Below are 15,044 nucleotides of genomic sequence, written 5' to 3' on the forward strand. Positions count from 1 at the left end.
GATCCAAGCGCCATCTAGCGGTCATCTTTCATACTAGCATTAGACCTAGTATACTACAGTAGACCTATTATTTGAAGCAAGTTTTTCAAATGAGAAGTAGGTTTAGCGGTTATGAATAAATATGCACCACCAATTTTGTTCTACTAAAACTGTTAAAAATATCTTTCTTTTTATTTTTTTTTATTTTGTGAAACTAATCAAAATGTATGAGCAATTCAACATTTCATCTTCTAAGCATTTTTCCCAGTAGACTCGCAATAATCTCTTTTGGCTGGCCAACCCATACGGTCCAACCCTCTCATTTTGTTATATTTTGTTTTCTCATTATATAATGCATAGCAACCATAGTAATCTTGCACTTGTCTTTTACGCCCATGCCCGCATCAACGCTTTGACGTCATGGCAAAAACAACCAATGAGGAAGGGCGCAGTGTAGAGTAACACGTCACTCTAGTAAAGTGAAGCCGGCTAGGCGATCCCTGCTCCGTCTCTGTGTCGGTCCTCCTGTGTCCACCGTACCCTCAAATGCTCTGATCTCTGGGGCAGAACACGATCTTTGAGTGGAAATATCCATAGGTAAGCTTTCGCTTTATACATGAGGAGTGGATGTTTGTCTTTATCGCCTTCTCTAATGAAAGGAGAGGAAATGTGTTAATGCTACATTCCGTTAGCTAACCGGCTAGGGCTTTAGCTTTCATTAATATTTTAACACAGATCATCTGAAATAAACATAGAGAAACGAGACAAACCCTTAATTTTGAAATACCAATCAACCGGTTAGATCCGACTCGTGTAGTTTGTTTAATCTGATGTCAACGAGGCCGTAGTATACTTATAATGACAGTAGTATGGGTCAGTGTATTACAATATTTTCACCAAATGATTAGGGTTGGAGTTGCGAGGAACTAAAACTATATGTTTTTTCTCATTTTGTTGGCTGAACATAAGTTAAAAAAAATCACCACAACCTTCTGTGGTTGCCAAGCTGTCATGAGAGGTCTAGCATTTGTAGATTATCTACTTGACCCTTGATTTCATTCAGTGTGATAGTTACATGATAAAAAAGTACTGTTAAACCCATTCTAATTTATTATCCATCTGATTTGATGTTACTACATCTGTCATATACCAGTATCTGTCATATACCACTTAGTGATGTGTGACAGATTTTGTCTGTCTGTATTTGTCTTTAACATTTATCTATTTATTATTATTATTTTTTTTTAATTTATTTATGTTTTATTCTGGCAATAGTTAAGTAGTTAAAAAGTCACTACTACATAACTGGCATTATGTTATGTAGTAATGACGTAGTTAAAAAGTCACTACTACATAACTGGCATTATGTTATGTAGTAATGACGTAGTTAAAAAGTCACTACTACATAACTGGCATTATGGTAGCTTGCCAAATAACTATTCTGGATAGCTGAAGTCAAAGTATTTTAATACTAATAATTATTTCTAAATTGCTACTGTGTTGCTAGGAATCACAACACATATTTCCAGAGTACCCAGTTAACATGGTAACTCACAAAAGTGTAGTTAAGTTAATTGCTATTTTAAGCATTGTATTTTTATGTACACCTCATCAAAACACGCTGATCAGGTTTCCACCGACGCACCTGTGCGTCATACTCAGGGAATCTACGTACATTTTAAGAATGAGAGACAAAAAGGCACTTGTACAAAGAACAGCCTACAGAAGCCACTAGAGCAAACAGACAGAGAGAAGTGGAGGGAAGAGGCAAGATTTGTCCTTTCTGAAGACAAGCTACTTCACTGTTGGATTTTGGCTCTTTGTTTCCTCAGCTTCATTATGACAACCTACCAGGAGTTTATCCAACAGAACGAGGACAGGGATGGAGTGAGATTCAGCTGGAACCTGTGGCCATCCAGTCGCCTTGAAGCCACTCGGCTCGTGGTTCCCGTCTCCTGCCTCTTCACTCCCCTCAAAGAAAGACCAGACCTACCCCCTGTCCAGTATGAACCAGTGCTCTGCAGCCGGGCAAACTGCAAGGCCGTGCTTAATCCATTATGGTAAGTAAATATATATATTTTTTTTATTGTATTATACAATTATTGAATATTGTATTTCTTCCATGTACTTACATATCATAAACTAGGACGTAAGTAGAGTAGAATTAGTAAGAAACATTATATGAAATTACAAATGGGTTTGTTACAATGCAGTGCTTAATTATACCTTATTTTATTTTTTTCATTGTACAGTCAAGTTGACTTCAGAGCAAAAATATGGGCCTGCAATTTCTGTTTTCAAAGAAACCCTGTAAGTTTTGTATTTAATATCTATGTGTATATAATTTGGACATGTTTCACTTATAGAGGATGAGAGGAAGAAATTGTTAATTTTGAGCTTTCTGTCTGCAGTTTCCACCATCTTATGCCGGCATTTCAGAGGTGAACCAGCCGGCTGAACTCATGCCACAGTTCTCTACCATTGAGTACATAGTACAGGTAAATATACATGTCTGCACTCTGAGCTTTTGTTGATTGTGTGTTCTGGAAATGTTCTGTACAAAGGTGAATATGGAAGATTCTGTTTGTCCAAATGTATATGTTAATTTTATATCAGCTTATCAATGTTATAAATGTTTTACATTTTGTTTCAGCGTGGGCCCCCATCTCCTTTAATTTTCCTGTACGTAGTGGACACATGTTTGGAAGAAGAGGATCTCCAAGCTCTCAAAGAGTCTCTTCAGATGTCCCTCAGCCTCTTACCACCCAATGCACTGGTGGGCCTCATCACGTTTGGTCGCATGGTCCAGGTTCATGAGCTCAGCTGTGAGGGCATTGCTAAAAGTTATGTTTTCAGAGGCACCAAGGACCTCAACTCCAAACAGATTCAGGTTGGTGGCAGCTTTTCAGATTATCCTGAATAGGTTTTTAAAGTCTAACCAATTATTAGACATTCATACACACTGTATTTATCTCAGATTTGAGCATTTAGCAGTGACACAAAATATATATTTGTGTTTAATTTGAAGTATTTGTCATTCTTTACAGGAGATGCTGGGTTTAAGTAAGCCAGCTGTCCAAGGACAGCAGGGGCGTCCTATGGCTCCTCAGGACCCTGCTTCTGCTTGCAGGTATGGACACAACAGATTTCAATTTTAGTTTTATCTAGCTTTCAAAACAATGTGTTTTTTATGCAGTTGAGCATAAAAGGAAAATCTTTTACTCACAATATTTCAGACGTTTCATTTTGAGTCCTTCTCAGTTCAGTCCTAATTTAGCCTTAACTTGTAATAATTTTTGTTTTTAATTATTGTTTCTATATTAAAATATCAGTAATATCATCCCACCTAGTAACTGAATATGAAAAAATCTCATATCCTGTAGTCTTAATTTTGTGGCTTAACCAAAGGTTTTGTTTTGTTTGTGCATAGGTTCTTGCAACCAGTACATCGTGTGGATATGAACCTGACTGACCTTCTGGGTGAACTGCAGAGAGACCCTTGGCCAGTTCCTCAGGGCAAACGGCCACTGCGCTCCACGGGGGTTGCCCTGTCTGTGGCTGTTGGTTTGCTTGAGGTAACCACAGTTTTGGTCAATTTGGTCAATTTTATCAATTTATCTACTTATCAGTCAATTGCATTTTCAATAAATTAACAGGGCTAATAACAAATGCATAACAGTAAATAGTACTCTTAAGTTGTCTTGTTGTCAGCACTTGGCTTTACCTTCTGTTTTCTTGCACAAATATTATCACTGACTGGTTATATAACTGATAAGTGAACAGATCATGCACTGCTTCTCTGTACTTTAACAGTTAGAATGTCAGGGCTGATTAGAGTTTGTAAACTTTGCTCTGCCAGAGTGTCCATATTGATTTTAACTGGATATTCAGATAATACACATCACAGTACAAGTTTGAAGTCAGTATGATACTTTGTTACCCAGAGCACTTTTCTACTTGACCATTTTTGTGCTTGAAGTGTTGAAGACTTCCAGAAATCTGTTTTGTTGCCTACACTCTTATCTAAAAAAGGCAGCTGAACTTATTGTGAATGAAGCAAGATTTGATATACACCTTTGATTTCTTGTAAACCGTCAAACATGAGACGTAGGTCAATTAGTGCTCAGAATTCAGTAACCCAACACTGCTATTCAGTATTTGAAACCAGACAAAACAAGGAGGATTAAAATTAAACTGTTGTTATATTACAGTAAAACCCACGTGTTACTTGCTCTAACTCCACCTCCTGATGTGTCCTACAGGGTACGTTTCCCAACACAGGAGCTCGTGTGATGCTGTTTATTGGAGGGCCGCCAACCCAAGGCCCTGGCATGGTGGTGGGAGATGAACTGAAAACCCCGATCCGCTCATGGCACGACATCCAGAAGGACAATGCTAGACATCTGAAAAAAGCAACTAAGGTAAAAATGATCTGTTAAATGTCAATTATATCAAATTATTAACACAATAAGACCACCATTAATGTGTTATTTATGAGCTCCAATAAAGTTCTGTATTTGTCTTCCTGAATCACACAGTACTACGAAGCCTTGGCCAATCGTTCAGCTGTAAATGGCCACAGTATTGATATCTACGCATGTGCCCTCGACCAAACTGGGTTGTTGGAGATGAAATGCCTGTCTAATCTTACAGGGTATGTCATCAGTCACTTTTTTATAATGTAGTGCATTTATAATATTTCTGTTTATAATAATAATGTGTTCTGTGATTAGGGGCCACATTGTGATGGGAGACTCTTTCAACACGTCACTTTTCAAACAAACTTTCCAGAGAGTTTTCAGTAAGGACTTCAATGGAGATTTCCGTATGGCTTTTGGGGGTGTTCTGGAAGTCAAGGTAAGATAGAATTAACAGGAAAAATACATTATTTTGTGTTACCATAAGCAGCTAACACTTGACACCAACCTATTTTTCAGACCTCCAGGGAGCTGAAGGTTTGTGGGGCGATTGGACCTTGTGTTTCCCTCCAGGCCAAAGGCTCTTGTGTCTCGGAGAATGTGAGTCACTGCTGCTGATGGAGATAATTCAATCCACACTTTTCTTTTAATGTGTAATATGAGAGATGTTGTCGTTCAGCATTATTTACAGTATTTCTGTGTGTCTAGGAAATGGGCATTGGAGGCACAACCCAATGGAAAGTGTGCAGCCTTAACCCCTCCACCACTTTGGGGCTTTATTTTGAAGTAGTAAATCAGGTACATGAAACTTAAAACAGTGTAGACTACAATGTTTTTTTTACAAAGAATTTTTGAGTGTTAACGTGCTTTTTGATCTCTTGTTTGTTTAGCACAATGCACCTATCCCTCAGGGGGGACGTGGAGCGATCCAGTTTGTTACTCAATATCAGCATTCCAACACACAGAGGAGGATACGTGTCACTACCATTGCCAGAAAGTAAGTACTACTTGAATCTTGTGGTAAAAAGATTACTTAAACTATTGTGCAATGGAAAATAAATACCCACTACAGTTGCGCAATCAATAAAGTAATTACTCTGAGCTGGTGTCCAACCCAAACTAATTTTAACTCTACAGACCAGGATGTTTACATTCCTGCAGCTGATTTGCCTATGTTTGTGCGTCACTCCTCCACACCCTTCACTCACCTGTACCTCCCTGTCTCTGTTTTGCAGCTGGGCCGATGCACAGTCCCAGATTCAACACATCGAGTCTTCCTTTGACCAGGAGGCGGCTGCCGTGCTCATGGCCCGACTGGGTGTGTTCAGAGCAGAGTCTGAGGAGGGCCCAGACGTCCTGCGCTGGCTCGACAGACAGCTCATCCGTCTGGTGAGAACTTTCCTCAGTAACTGTGTGCAGCTCTCTCAAGTAAATTAGCTTGTTTTGCTCAATGTTTAAACTCACATACTGTTGCAGTGTCAGAAATTTGGCCAGTTCAACAAAGAAGATCCAACCTCCTTCCGGCTCTCTGAGTCACTGTCCCTCTATCCACAGGTAATCCTGCCACCTACTGGTGAATATATTTAGCCAGTGCTCAATTTAAGATACCATTTAATTTGTAGTCCTGCATAAGTCAAAAAGTAACAATGTTTGTCATTTGCAGTTCATGTTCCACTTGCGACGGTCGCCCTTCCTGCAGGTCTTTAACAACAGTCCCGATGAGTCGTCCTATTACAGACACCACTTTGTCAGACAGGACCTGACCCAGTCACTCATCATGATCCAGCCAATTCTCTACTCGTACTCCTTCTATGGCCCTCCAGAGGTCAGCACCACATTCCAAAACACCTCACAAACAGCCATTTATAATATTAGACACATGGGCTGCACCTCTGAAATGCTTTGTGTTTTAATGTGATTTGTATGTGTTTGTCGCAGCCTGTACTCCTCGACAGCAGCAGTATCCTCCCAGACAGAATCCTGCTCATGGACACCTTTTTCCAGTTGGTGATCTACCATGGAGAGGTGAGATGCACCACTGATGTCATGATCTTTGTTTATCTTAAACTCATTTCTGAACACTGTAATAAGATGTGCCTTTTTCAGACTATTGCACAGTGGAGAAAAGCTGGCTACCAGGAAATGGCAGAGTACGAGAACTTCAAGCAGCTGCTTCAGGCTCCTCTGGATGACGCTCAAGAGATTCTACAGACACGGTTCCCAATGCCCCGCTACATCGACACAGAACACGGAGGCTCACAGGCGCGCTTCCTGCTCTCCAAAGTCAATCCCTCCCAGACCCACAATAACCTCTACGCCTGGGGACAGGTATAGTACTCCAAACACTATACTGTCAAGGAATGGGGCAGACACAATACTATACTTCTCATAAAAGAATGGCCTAATTATGGAGACTTTAGTTTTGACCTATAAACAAATGCAAGTCCTGGATTAGCATTGGTTCTAAAAATGTGATGTTGAAGCTGAAAATAGCATTAATCTTTTATTTCCCAACCTAAGGGAGCTGAGCCATAACCTGCCACATACAAATGCATCTGCATCTGTTCATTCAGAGCTGAGATTATCGAGACCGCGGATTCTTACATAAGCGAGTGCCCACAATAAACATGTCTGGTCAATGAACTGATTATGTCATGAGCAAATGCCTTTTAGAGAGACTTGAATGCCTTGGTCTTTCTGCAGGAGACTGGAGCACCCATCCTCACTGACGACGTGAGTCTGCAGGTGTTCATGGACCACTTGAAGAAACTGGCCGTGTCGAGCTCGGCTTAAGATTCCCCTACACACAGCAGTGAGGAAGAAGAATATTCCTGTTGTGATGTTTAGATCCATAACATTTCCCTGATTCTGTGAAGGACTCACCCCCAGAGAGGCCTGGAAGTGCTTGATTTTACTGTTTTGTTTTATAACATTTTTATGTCAAAATAATAAAGGAAAACTGCACATTCCTGTATCAATTAGGGAGAGCAAGTAATTTTAACAGCATTTTAATTACTTGGACCTAATATAAAATATAGCTCTGTTTTGTCAAAATGAAACTGTCCTGAGCAATAATTATGTAATGAGATAACAAATCTGACATGATATCAATTTAATTTTATTATTTTGTTTGTTTGTTTGTCCTAAAATTATTGTTGCAGTGTGTAGTTAAAGCTACTGTAAAGGAAATGTGTCTGCTTTGCCTATGTAAAATATATCTTGAACTTTCTCATAAATTAAATGATACATCTAAAGCACAGTATTTACTTGTTATATAGTCACAAAAGTCTATAGACAGTGTTGGTGTTATTTATATGGTGTAATGTAAATATTCCATGATTTATGATAATGTACATTACATTATTTAGTGTTTTGCGTGTCAGGAGTTCCATAATTGATGCTATTTTAACACACACTTTTAACATGACTTGGTGCTTCTCAACAGCTGTACATTTTACTACACTGTTGATTGTAATTTTGTATTCTACCTACGCTAAGCAAAGTGAGGAGAGGGGCTTACCATCATTATATGAGGTGATGGGTCATTTCTGCAGATTGGAAATGACACTCAACAATTGTCTTTTTCTCATCCGTTTCTACTGAACATAAAGCCTTTGGGAATGCAATCCCAACCGCAAAGCCCCTCACACACCATGGACTGTGGCTGTAAGCTGATCTCAGAGCACCCAGACAGTAGGATTTCGAGGATCAGTGAACTAGGATTATGAGGACTAATCCTGGGGGACTATCTGTTTAGAGGAACATTCTCTTAGCAACTTTAAGAGGAGGTGCCACCGACATATGCAAGTGTCCGTCAAATGTACTCTTAAGGTGTGGTTACTCTTTGGTCAAAGTTTGAGCCCATTTTAGTCCTAACATACTGACTTAATTTGGTTCTGTTATGGTCCTGGTTTAGTCCTGGTGTAGTCCAGAGTAAGTTCAGAGTTTTGTCCCAATTTTGATATTGTGTGTGCACAAGTGTGGGCAGGTATGTGTCACATTCTGGGGACTCAAATCTTTACGTAGTCACACCATGGTAACCTACCACCCTTATGAGGACAAAACACATGTCTCCAAGACATAAATCCTTTATTATTATATCAACAAGATAATTTAAGTTATGGGTTAAAAGAAATTAAGGTTAGGGTTTAGGTTAAGCTTAGGCAAGTAGTGACTATAGTGAAACCATGTGTGTGTGAGTTGTCAATGAAATCAACACTTATTTGGGCTTAATAATAATAATAATAATCATAATAAACATAATAATAATAATAATAATAATAATAATAGCAAGATTAAAAAACTTCCCTGGTCACATCCAACAGAAGTGTTGGTAGTGGGCTACTATCCTTCTTCTCTACTCTAGAATACCACTGTTAAGTCAATGAAATCATGACTTGTTGCATCCTGTGATGATTTCTTTGAAGGGAGCAGCTGTTGTTTAGATGTTGTATATTACAGCAAAACTATGACAAAAGTATTTCTCTTTGACTTGTCCCAGATGCAGAGACACGAGCAAACGTAAATGTTGTCCCCTCTCGTACGTCAGAGCTCTCATTCATGATTCACGCCCATGTCATTCAGGCTTAGCCAAAGCTGTAAAGAAATGTGTTGTCTTATTATTTCTCATCAAATCCTAACAAATCCAGGGAATGCAGCACAAAGGCAGTAGAAATCTATTCTGGCTTTTGTCACAAATATGTTATATAAACACATATGCTATAGTGTTTATATAACAGTGATCACCTATTGTATTCTCATAATTCCTTTAAATCATTTTAAGTTGTTAGTAGAGGCCAATGTGGACCAAAATGTAGAAAAAAATCTTACAACTAGCCATAAAGTTACAGTCTCCTCTCTGGATCTGTCCCTAGTGTTCTGTGCTCTGCATTTTGATTAAACACATGATGCTTTCATAGTGCAACACTCTTCATTTTGTCTGGATATACTTGGTCTATTTGTGAAAGTCTGTCAGGAAGCTAAATCTTGAAGCATGTGAAGATTATGAAGCAGGATTAAAGAGGCCTATAATATGCTGTTTTTACAGTTGACCAATAAAAGAATAAAATCCTCTTTTGGTCATATTTTCTAATATACCAGAGATAATACAAGGCCAGGGTCATAATCCAGTTGTTCTTTCTGAAAACCCATCTGAAGTGCTGAAGAAGCAAGAAGAAAGTCATTTTGTGAAAGTAAATTATAATGATTATAATGCATATTGTAAGTGCTGTTTCATTTCTCTTCAGCCTAGTTTAGTCATGGCTGCAACAATAACAGCAAAATGTGATTTTTAAAAGTGCATCTATTTAGTGGTTACTTTCCCTTTGTGTTGGATCTTTCAACACCCAGGCTGGACCAGGGAACTTCCAGTGCATCCATGGGACAGAGGGGATTATCTGGTCCTTATATGAGTAAACTCAGAAACAACATCTCACCATCTGCACAGACGTCATAAGCACCGCTGCCCAGCACAGAGCCAGGCGTGCTGATCAATATGTTCCCTATTTAAAATAACAATCTAAGTGACTCTCGCCAAAGCCCAAGGGGTAAGATGGGGGCAGACATTCGTCACAGGTCTCGGTTGTTTTCCAGAGCCGCTTCTTTTGGAAAACACCCACTAACATCAAGGTTAATCAAAATCATGACTTTGTTAATTTGTGCTTCTGTAAACCACACAGAAGAGTTTATAATCCTGCATGATTACTGAGGATGTAGCCCTTGACCTCAGTTCACCTTCAGAGCACCCATAGGTGGCGCTTTCAGCAGCTTATCCCACAGAATGTAAGGAGCAATAGTTTATATCAGTAACATGTGCTAACCTCTGTGCGGTGTAAGGTCAAGGCCCCCGCTGTGACTTTATAAGAACAGATGTTCAACTGTGGGGGCCCTTTTTATTCAAAAGAACAGGAATGAGAATGAACTTCTTCAGCCTAGTTCAAGATGAGGGCGGATTGTCAGAATACTAACACGCATTATGGAGGAGTTCAAGTATCTCATTAGGGTACTCAAATTTCAGTAAACACTAACCATCTCAAAGACACATGTTTGGGCCCCCTCATCTGAGCTGAAGTTTATATTTGATCTGAATTATATTGCACATTTTCCAGTTGACACTTACATACAGACAGAGTAGACCTGTAAAACACGTCTGTTATTAGGCAAATTATTTAGGCCGATTTCTTTACACAATGTCTCTAGATCATCAAAACTATTTCACTCTATTGTCATTTAAAATTCTGCACAGGGTCCCACAAAGTTCAGCGTCCTACACTGAAACACTGGAGCTGTTCTACTTATTAGATTGTAGTTCTTCATCTCATCTCAGTGCTAATGTTCCGCATTGACGTGGCTTTATAATCGCTCCTACTTCTGTTGACATTCCTTTACTACTGCACTGGAGGAGCGCTCACTACAGGCACACACACAGAGAAAGAAGAAAATCCATCCGACTCTTGATGTAAGCCGCGCGCGTCAAATCCGTCGCTACGTGACTTCCTATAGGCTGGCGGCGCGCGTGAGGCAGCGCGTGTGGAGGGAGACCATGCGATTGTGGCATTTGGCACAGAACGGAGCAAGGAGGAAGTCTTATCTATTTTTCTAAATTTCCAGTAAATTGCCAAATGGGACCACATATGCCGGAAGTAACGCGCACCTGTTCCCAACATGCACCCCTGAAGCTCGGACCATGAAGACCACGCGCAGATGCAGGACCCTTCTGTCGGTCGGACTCAACTTCTTCGCATTGTTTTTCTCCATCACAGCGTTCATCACGACGTACTGGTGCGTGGGGACGCAGAGGGTCCCCAAACCAAAGTGCAGCAAACTCCGGACGCACCAGTGCATTGACTACGGAGTGAACGAGACCGACCCCAACAAAGTGGTGTACAGCTGGGAGACCGGGGACGACCGTTTTCTGTTCCGCCAGTTCCACACCGGCATCTGGTTCTCCTGCGAGGAGAACATCCACGATGAAAGTAAGAGGTCAAAGTTTAGACTATGTGGAGTGTGTCTGCAGCAAACACTTCCAAATGTAATGTGGGGCAGACATCAGCCTTATAGTGAACACGCAGAGATTGGGAAGGTGAAACATCTGTTATTTTTCATTGCATCATAAAGAGAAAACATAAATTAAATCAAATTAAATTAAAGAAAAAAATATCATGATATAGGCCAGTTTGGGGGGAAAGGAGGCAGTTCATATGTTCTGTGTATTGCACATTGCCTTTAAATAATAATGAACATTTCTCCATCACACTCTGAACCACAGCTGACTTATAGCACACTATGACATGGCTGCCATTCTGCTATATGACCTTTATTTGGGATTATTATTTATAATGGCAGATACAACAAATTTACCAAAATAAAATATGAAATTGATTTTGCAATAACAAAAACATTAATAAATAAAAGTCTTGCAGTGTAAAGCAGGGATCTAATCATATCTACCTCTGTGTCAGTCTGGAGCGCTGCTAAACCCAGTGTAGTGGTTATTTATGCGTGGCTGAAGACTGGTAAGATCATGCATATAGGATTCACACTGAATGTATTGCAGGTGACAGCAGAGAAGTGCGTGCTCATATAGAGTTTTATTGTGGTGCTGAGCAGAGGATTTCAAACTTTGAAGTTGAAAGACAGTTGGCTAAATGAATGTGAATGAACCTCAGGGTCAGTGCAGGTCAAAGGTGTCAGCTGCATCTCAGTGTAATATCACAGACCCTAATAGGACCACATCACAGAATAAAGAGAGATGCTTTGCATTGTGGTGAACTGTAGTAAAACATATGAGCTGCTAAACTTGGATTATTTGGGCCTTTGCTCCCACGTCGTTTGCTCTCTCATCAAGTGTCTGTGGAGGGCGAGTGAGACAGCTTGACTTAATAAGGATTATGTAACACGGCCCTTGATGAGTTTTTCCTCAAAACAGCTGTTGCCACCCTTCTACCTGATTAATGTTCCACTTACAACAAATCCAGCCACACGCTCGGCTCAGCAGATAAAACATGCCATCTGAATGAATACACAGTGTCAAGAGCTCTTCATCTGCTCTCAGTGCAGTGGACACAAGTTAGAGCCACTGCACGCTGTCATTCAAAGTCAAATATTCTGATAGTACACATGTCATTGTAATTCCATGTAAATACCTGTAATTCTCCAGGACAACAGACAGCTGTTGAGTGTCAGTGCCAGCACACCATCTGCTCTCACCGGATCCTCCCCAAAAGCTGCATTACTGCTTAACATATGCCCAAAATTTAACATCGACTTAATCCACTCCTAAACTTCTGACCGCACATTTTTTTGGCCATGATCTAATCCGGAGCAACACCTGGATGAATTAGGAGATTAGATTTGGATGGAAGCGCTCAGACTTTCACTTATGTCACTGCTGTGGTCACATCTGTCCAGCCCCAAAACAAGTAGTGCTCTAACATAACCCTGACCAAATACTTAAGGTTTTTTCAAAGTTTCTATATTTAGCATTGTTTTCTCTAAATACCAACCAAAATGAATATATTTTTGGTATATTTTTGCCAGGTGAGAGATGCCGAAGCTTCATTGATTTGGCCCCTGCCTCAGAAAAAGGTAAGTGTGTGGTCAGAATGTTGTGAAAATACTAAAATGTGCATGCAACAGCATGTCTGTTGGGCTAGTTCTTAAATTTAGTACGACTGCAACGACTCATCCAAATATCATTGGATGACTATATTGTTATTTGGTCTAGAAGGACTCTAAAACAAATGCCAAAATACTTTTCTTATCTTTTCTTATCTGGGTAAAATGTGTATAATAGTATATAGAATTGTTCGACTAGTCAACTTATTAAAAAAGAATCGCCAAGTCATTGAGTCGACTGCTAAAAAGATAATTAGTTGCATCCCTAAAATGGTGCTCTGAAGAAGCATGCAGAAGAGGCTTTGCTAACAGGCCTGTGTTTTGTGCAGGGATGTTGTGGCTCTCCCTGGTCTCAGAGATGTTGTACATTGTGTTGCTGGTGGTGGGCTTTAGCCTCATGTGTCTGGAGCTGGTCCACTCCAACAACATCATCGACGGACTCAAACTCAACGCTTTTGCTGCCGTCTTCACTGTGCTCTCAGGTATGACGTCATTCTGACAAGATAAAAGTAGATATCACTCTATGGCAATCCTCACAGTTCAGTCTGACTGTGTGTGTTTGCAGGTCTTCTGGGCATGGTGGCTCATGTGATGTACACACAAGTATTCCAGGTGACTGTGAGCCTGGGCCCACCTGATTGGAGACCCTACAACTGGGACTACGGCTGGTCCTTCTGGTATGAATCGGTGTAGTCATATTTGACCCTGTACTGAAGGAACTGTGCTGTTTAATTAAGCTAATTCTATCCTTGGTTTTCTAGTTTTTCCAAAATAGTGGGTCATCTCCACTCTCACCTCTTCCAGCATCACTGACGCTAATGAAAAAGAGGCAAAGCTCTCATGTTATGGCCGGATTAGGCTTTGGTGTCTAAAGCTCCAATATGGAGTATGATTGGAATTGCATAAGGGGATAATATTTCATTTATTTTACAATATGCTCACAATGCTGCAAATTGAGTGTTCAGGGCTAACAATTCTTGACCTTTTGTGATTCCCGCGTGTGAAACATGACAAGATGAAGTGGATGTGCGACGAAGCTCTGAGAGACTGATACTAATCTCTGCAAACAATGTCAAAATGCTGAGATCCAAACAGAGCATTATGACCACAGTAATATGGAGCCTAGAATGCTTTCATAGTTATTAGTTTTGATTGGATTACTTTTGATATCTACAGCAGACGGGAAACACCCCGTAAGTAATTAAATTTAGAGCTGCTCCAACTCCAGAGAAGACATCTAGAGAATGTTCCTTGTTTTGTAAAGCACTTTCAGTAACTTTTTGTATTAATTACACTCAACAAATACATTTGAATTGTCCTGTGTGCTCAAATCTCTCACTGGTCATATCGCATGCAATAAACATGATCATGTGGAGGCAGCAGACACTCAGGTTGGTCTCAAAGTCCTAGCCCCAATCCATCAGTTAATAGTCAGTCTGCCCCAGGGCAGTTGTGGCTTCAGAAGTATCTTATCACCATTAGTTACATTATTATTATTATTCTGGTATGCTTGAATCTCAAGGCTTGAAATATGTTTTTTTTTTTTCTGTTGCAGTATGGCCTGGGCGTCCTTCACCTGCTGCATGGGAGCGTCAGTCACTACGCTCAACTCCTACACAAAAACAGTCATCGAGTTCAGACACAAGCGCAAGACGTTTGAGCAGAGCCTTCGTCAGCAGGACGCCCGCGAGGCATTTGGCTATTTCAGAGAACATTCAGTGCACTCCATCTCCAAATCTGTGGAGGTGTACCCAAGTCACAGCATCAAGAGCGGCAGAAGGACCCCCATACCTGCTGACTCCCCGGACCTGAGTGACCGGGCGTCTTTAGGGGAGGAACAGTGCTGAACTATTTTAGCACAGCTGCTGGATATATTCATTTTTGTGGCATGTTGCTGGCATGAGACTATTCCAGCAACTATGGGTCTTGGATGAGGTGTGATGGGGTCTCACTCTGTATTTTTGTGGTTTGGGTGAATCCTGCCTTATTCAACAAAGCACTGGACAGACTGCTGTTGATACTGGTGGAGTT

At 40.4% G+C, this 15,044-nt stretch overlaps 2 protein-coding genes across 2 annotated transcripts; both read left to right on the top strand.

Moving 5' to 3' along the window:
- The first annotated feature begins 435 nt into the window (after positions 1–435).
- sec23b (SEC23 homolog B, coat complex II component) lies at positions 436–7,651 on the top strand. Its single transcript, XM_033966163.2, has 19 exons — positions 436–576; positions 1,812–2,039; positions 2,232–2,289; positions 2,391–2,477; positions 2,633–2,869; positions 3,027–3,109; positions 3,410–3,554; positions 4,242–4,400; positions 4,518–4,633; positions 4,713–4,836; positions 4,917–4,997; positions 5,106–5,195; positions 5,288–5,394; positions 5,633–5,786; positions 5,874–5,951; positions 6,061–6,222; positions 6,336–6,422; positions 6,504–6,725; positions 7,101–7,651. The coding sequence occupies exons 2-19, from the start codon at positions 1,819–1,821 to the stop codon at positions 7,188–7,190; spliced, it is 2,301 nt and encodes a 766-aa protein (XP_033822054.1). The 5' UTR covers positions 436–576; positions 1,812–1,818; the 3' UTR covers positions 7,191–7,651.
- A 2,811-nt stretch (positions 7,652–10,462) lies between these two features.
- gsg1l (gsg1-like) lies at positions 10,463–14,868 on the top strand. Its single transcript, XM_033970497.2, has 5 exons — positions 10,463–11,371; positions 12,936–12,983; positions 13,343–13,495; positions 13,579–13,690; positions 14,569–14,868. The coding sequence occupies exons 1-5, from the start codon at positions 11,083–11,085 to the stop codon at positions 14,858–14,860; spliced, it is 894 nt and encodes a 297-aa protein (XP_033826388.1). The 5' UTR covers positions 10,463–11,082; the 3' UTR covers positions 14,861–14,868.
- Positions 14,869–15,044: the final 176 nt, after the last annotated feature.

The sequence above is a fragment of the Periophthalmus magnuspinnatus genome, chromosome 1, assembly GCF_009829125.3.
Source record: "Periophthalmus magnuspinnatus isolate fPerMag1 chromosome 1, fPerMag1.2.pri, whole genome shotgun sequence".
Lineage (NCBI taxonomy): Eukaryota > Metazoa > Chordata > Actinopteri > Gobiiformes > Gobiidae > Periophthalmus > Periophthalmus magnuspinnatus.

Coding starts and splice junctions, on each gene's coding strand:
- gsg1l (XM_033970497.2), top strand. CDS start 11,083: ATGAAGACCACGCGCAGATGCAGGACCCTTCTGTCGGTCGGACTCAAC. Junction 13,496..13,578: donor CGTCTTCACTGTGCTCTCAG/GTATGACGTCAT, acceptor GTGTGTTTGCAG/GTCTTCTGGGCATGGTGGCT. Junction 13,691..14,568: donor GACTACGGCTGGTCCTTCTG/GTATGAATCGGT, acceptor TTTCTGTTGCAG/TATGGCCTGGGCGTCCTTCA.
- sec23b (XM_033966163.2), top strand. CDS start 1,819: ATGACAACCTACCAGGAGTTTATCCAACAGAACGAGGACAGGGATGGA. Junction 5,395..5,632: donor GTCACTACCATTGCCAGAAA/GTAAGTACTACT, acceptor TCTGTTTTGCAG/CTGGGCCGATGCACAGTCCC. Junction 5,787..5,873: donor ACAGACAGCTCATCCGTCTG/GTGAGAACTTTC, acceptor ATACTGTTGCAG/TGTCAGAAATTTGGCCAGTT.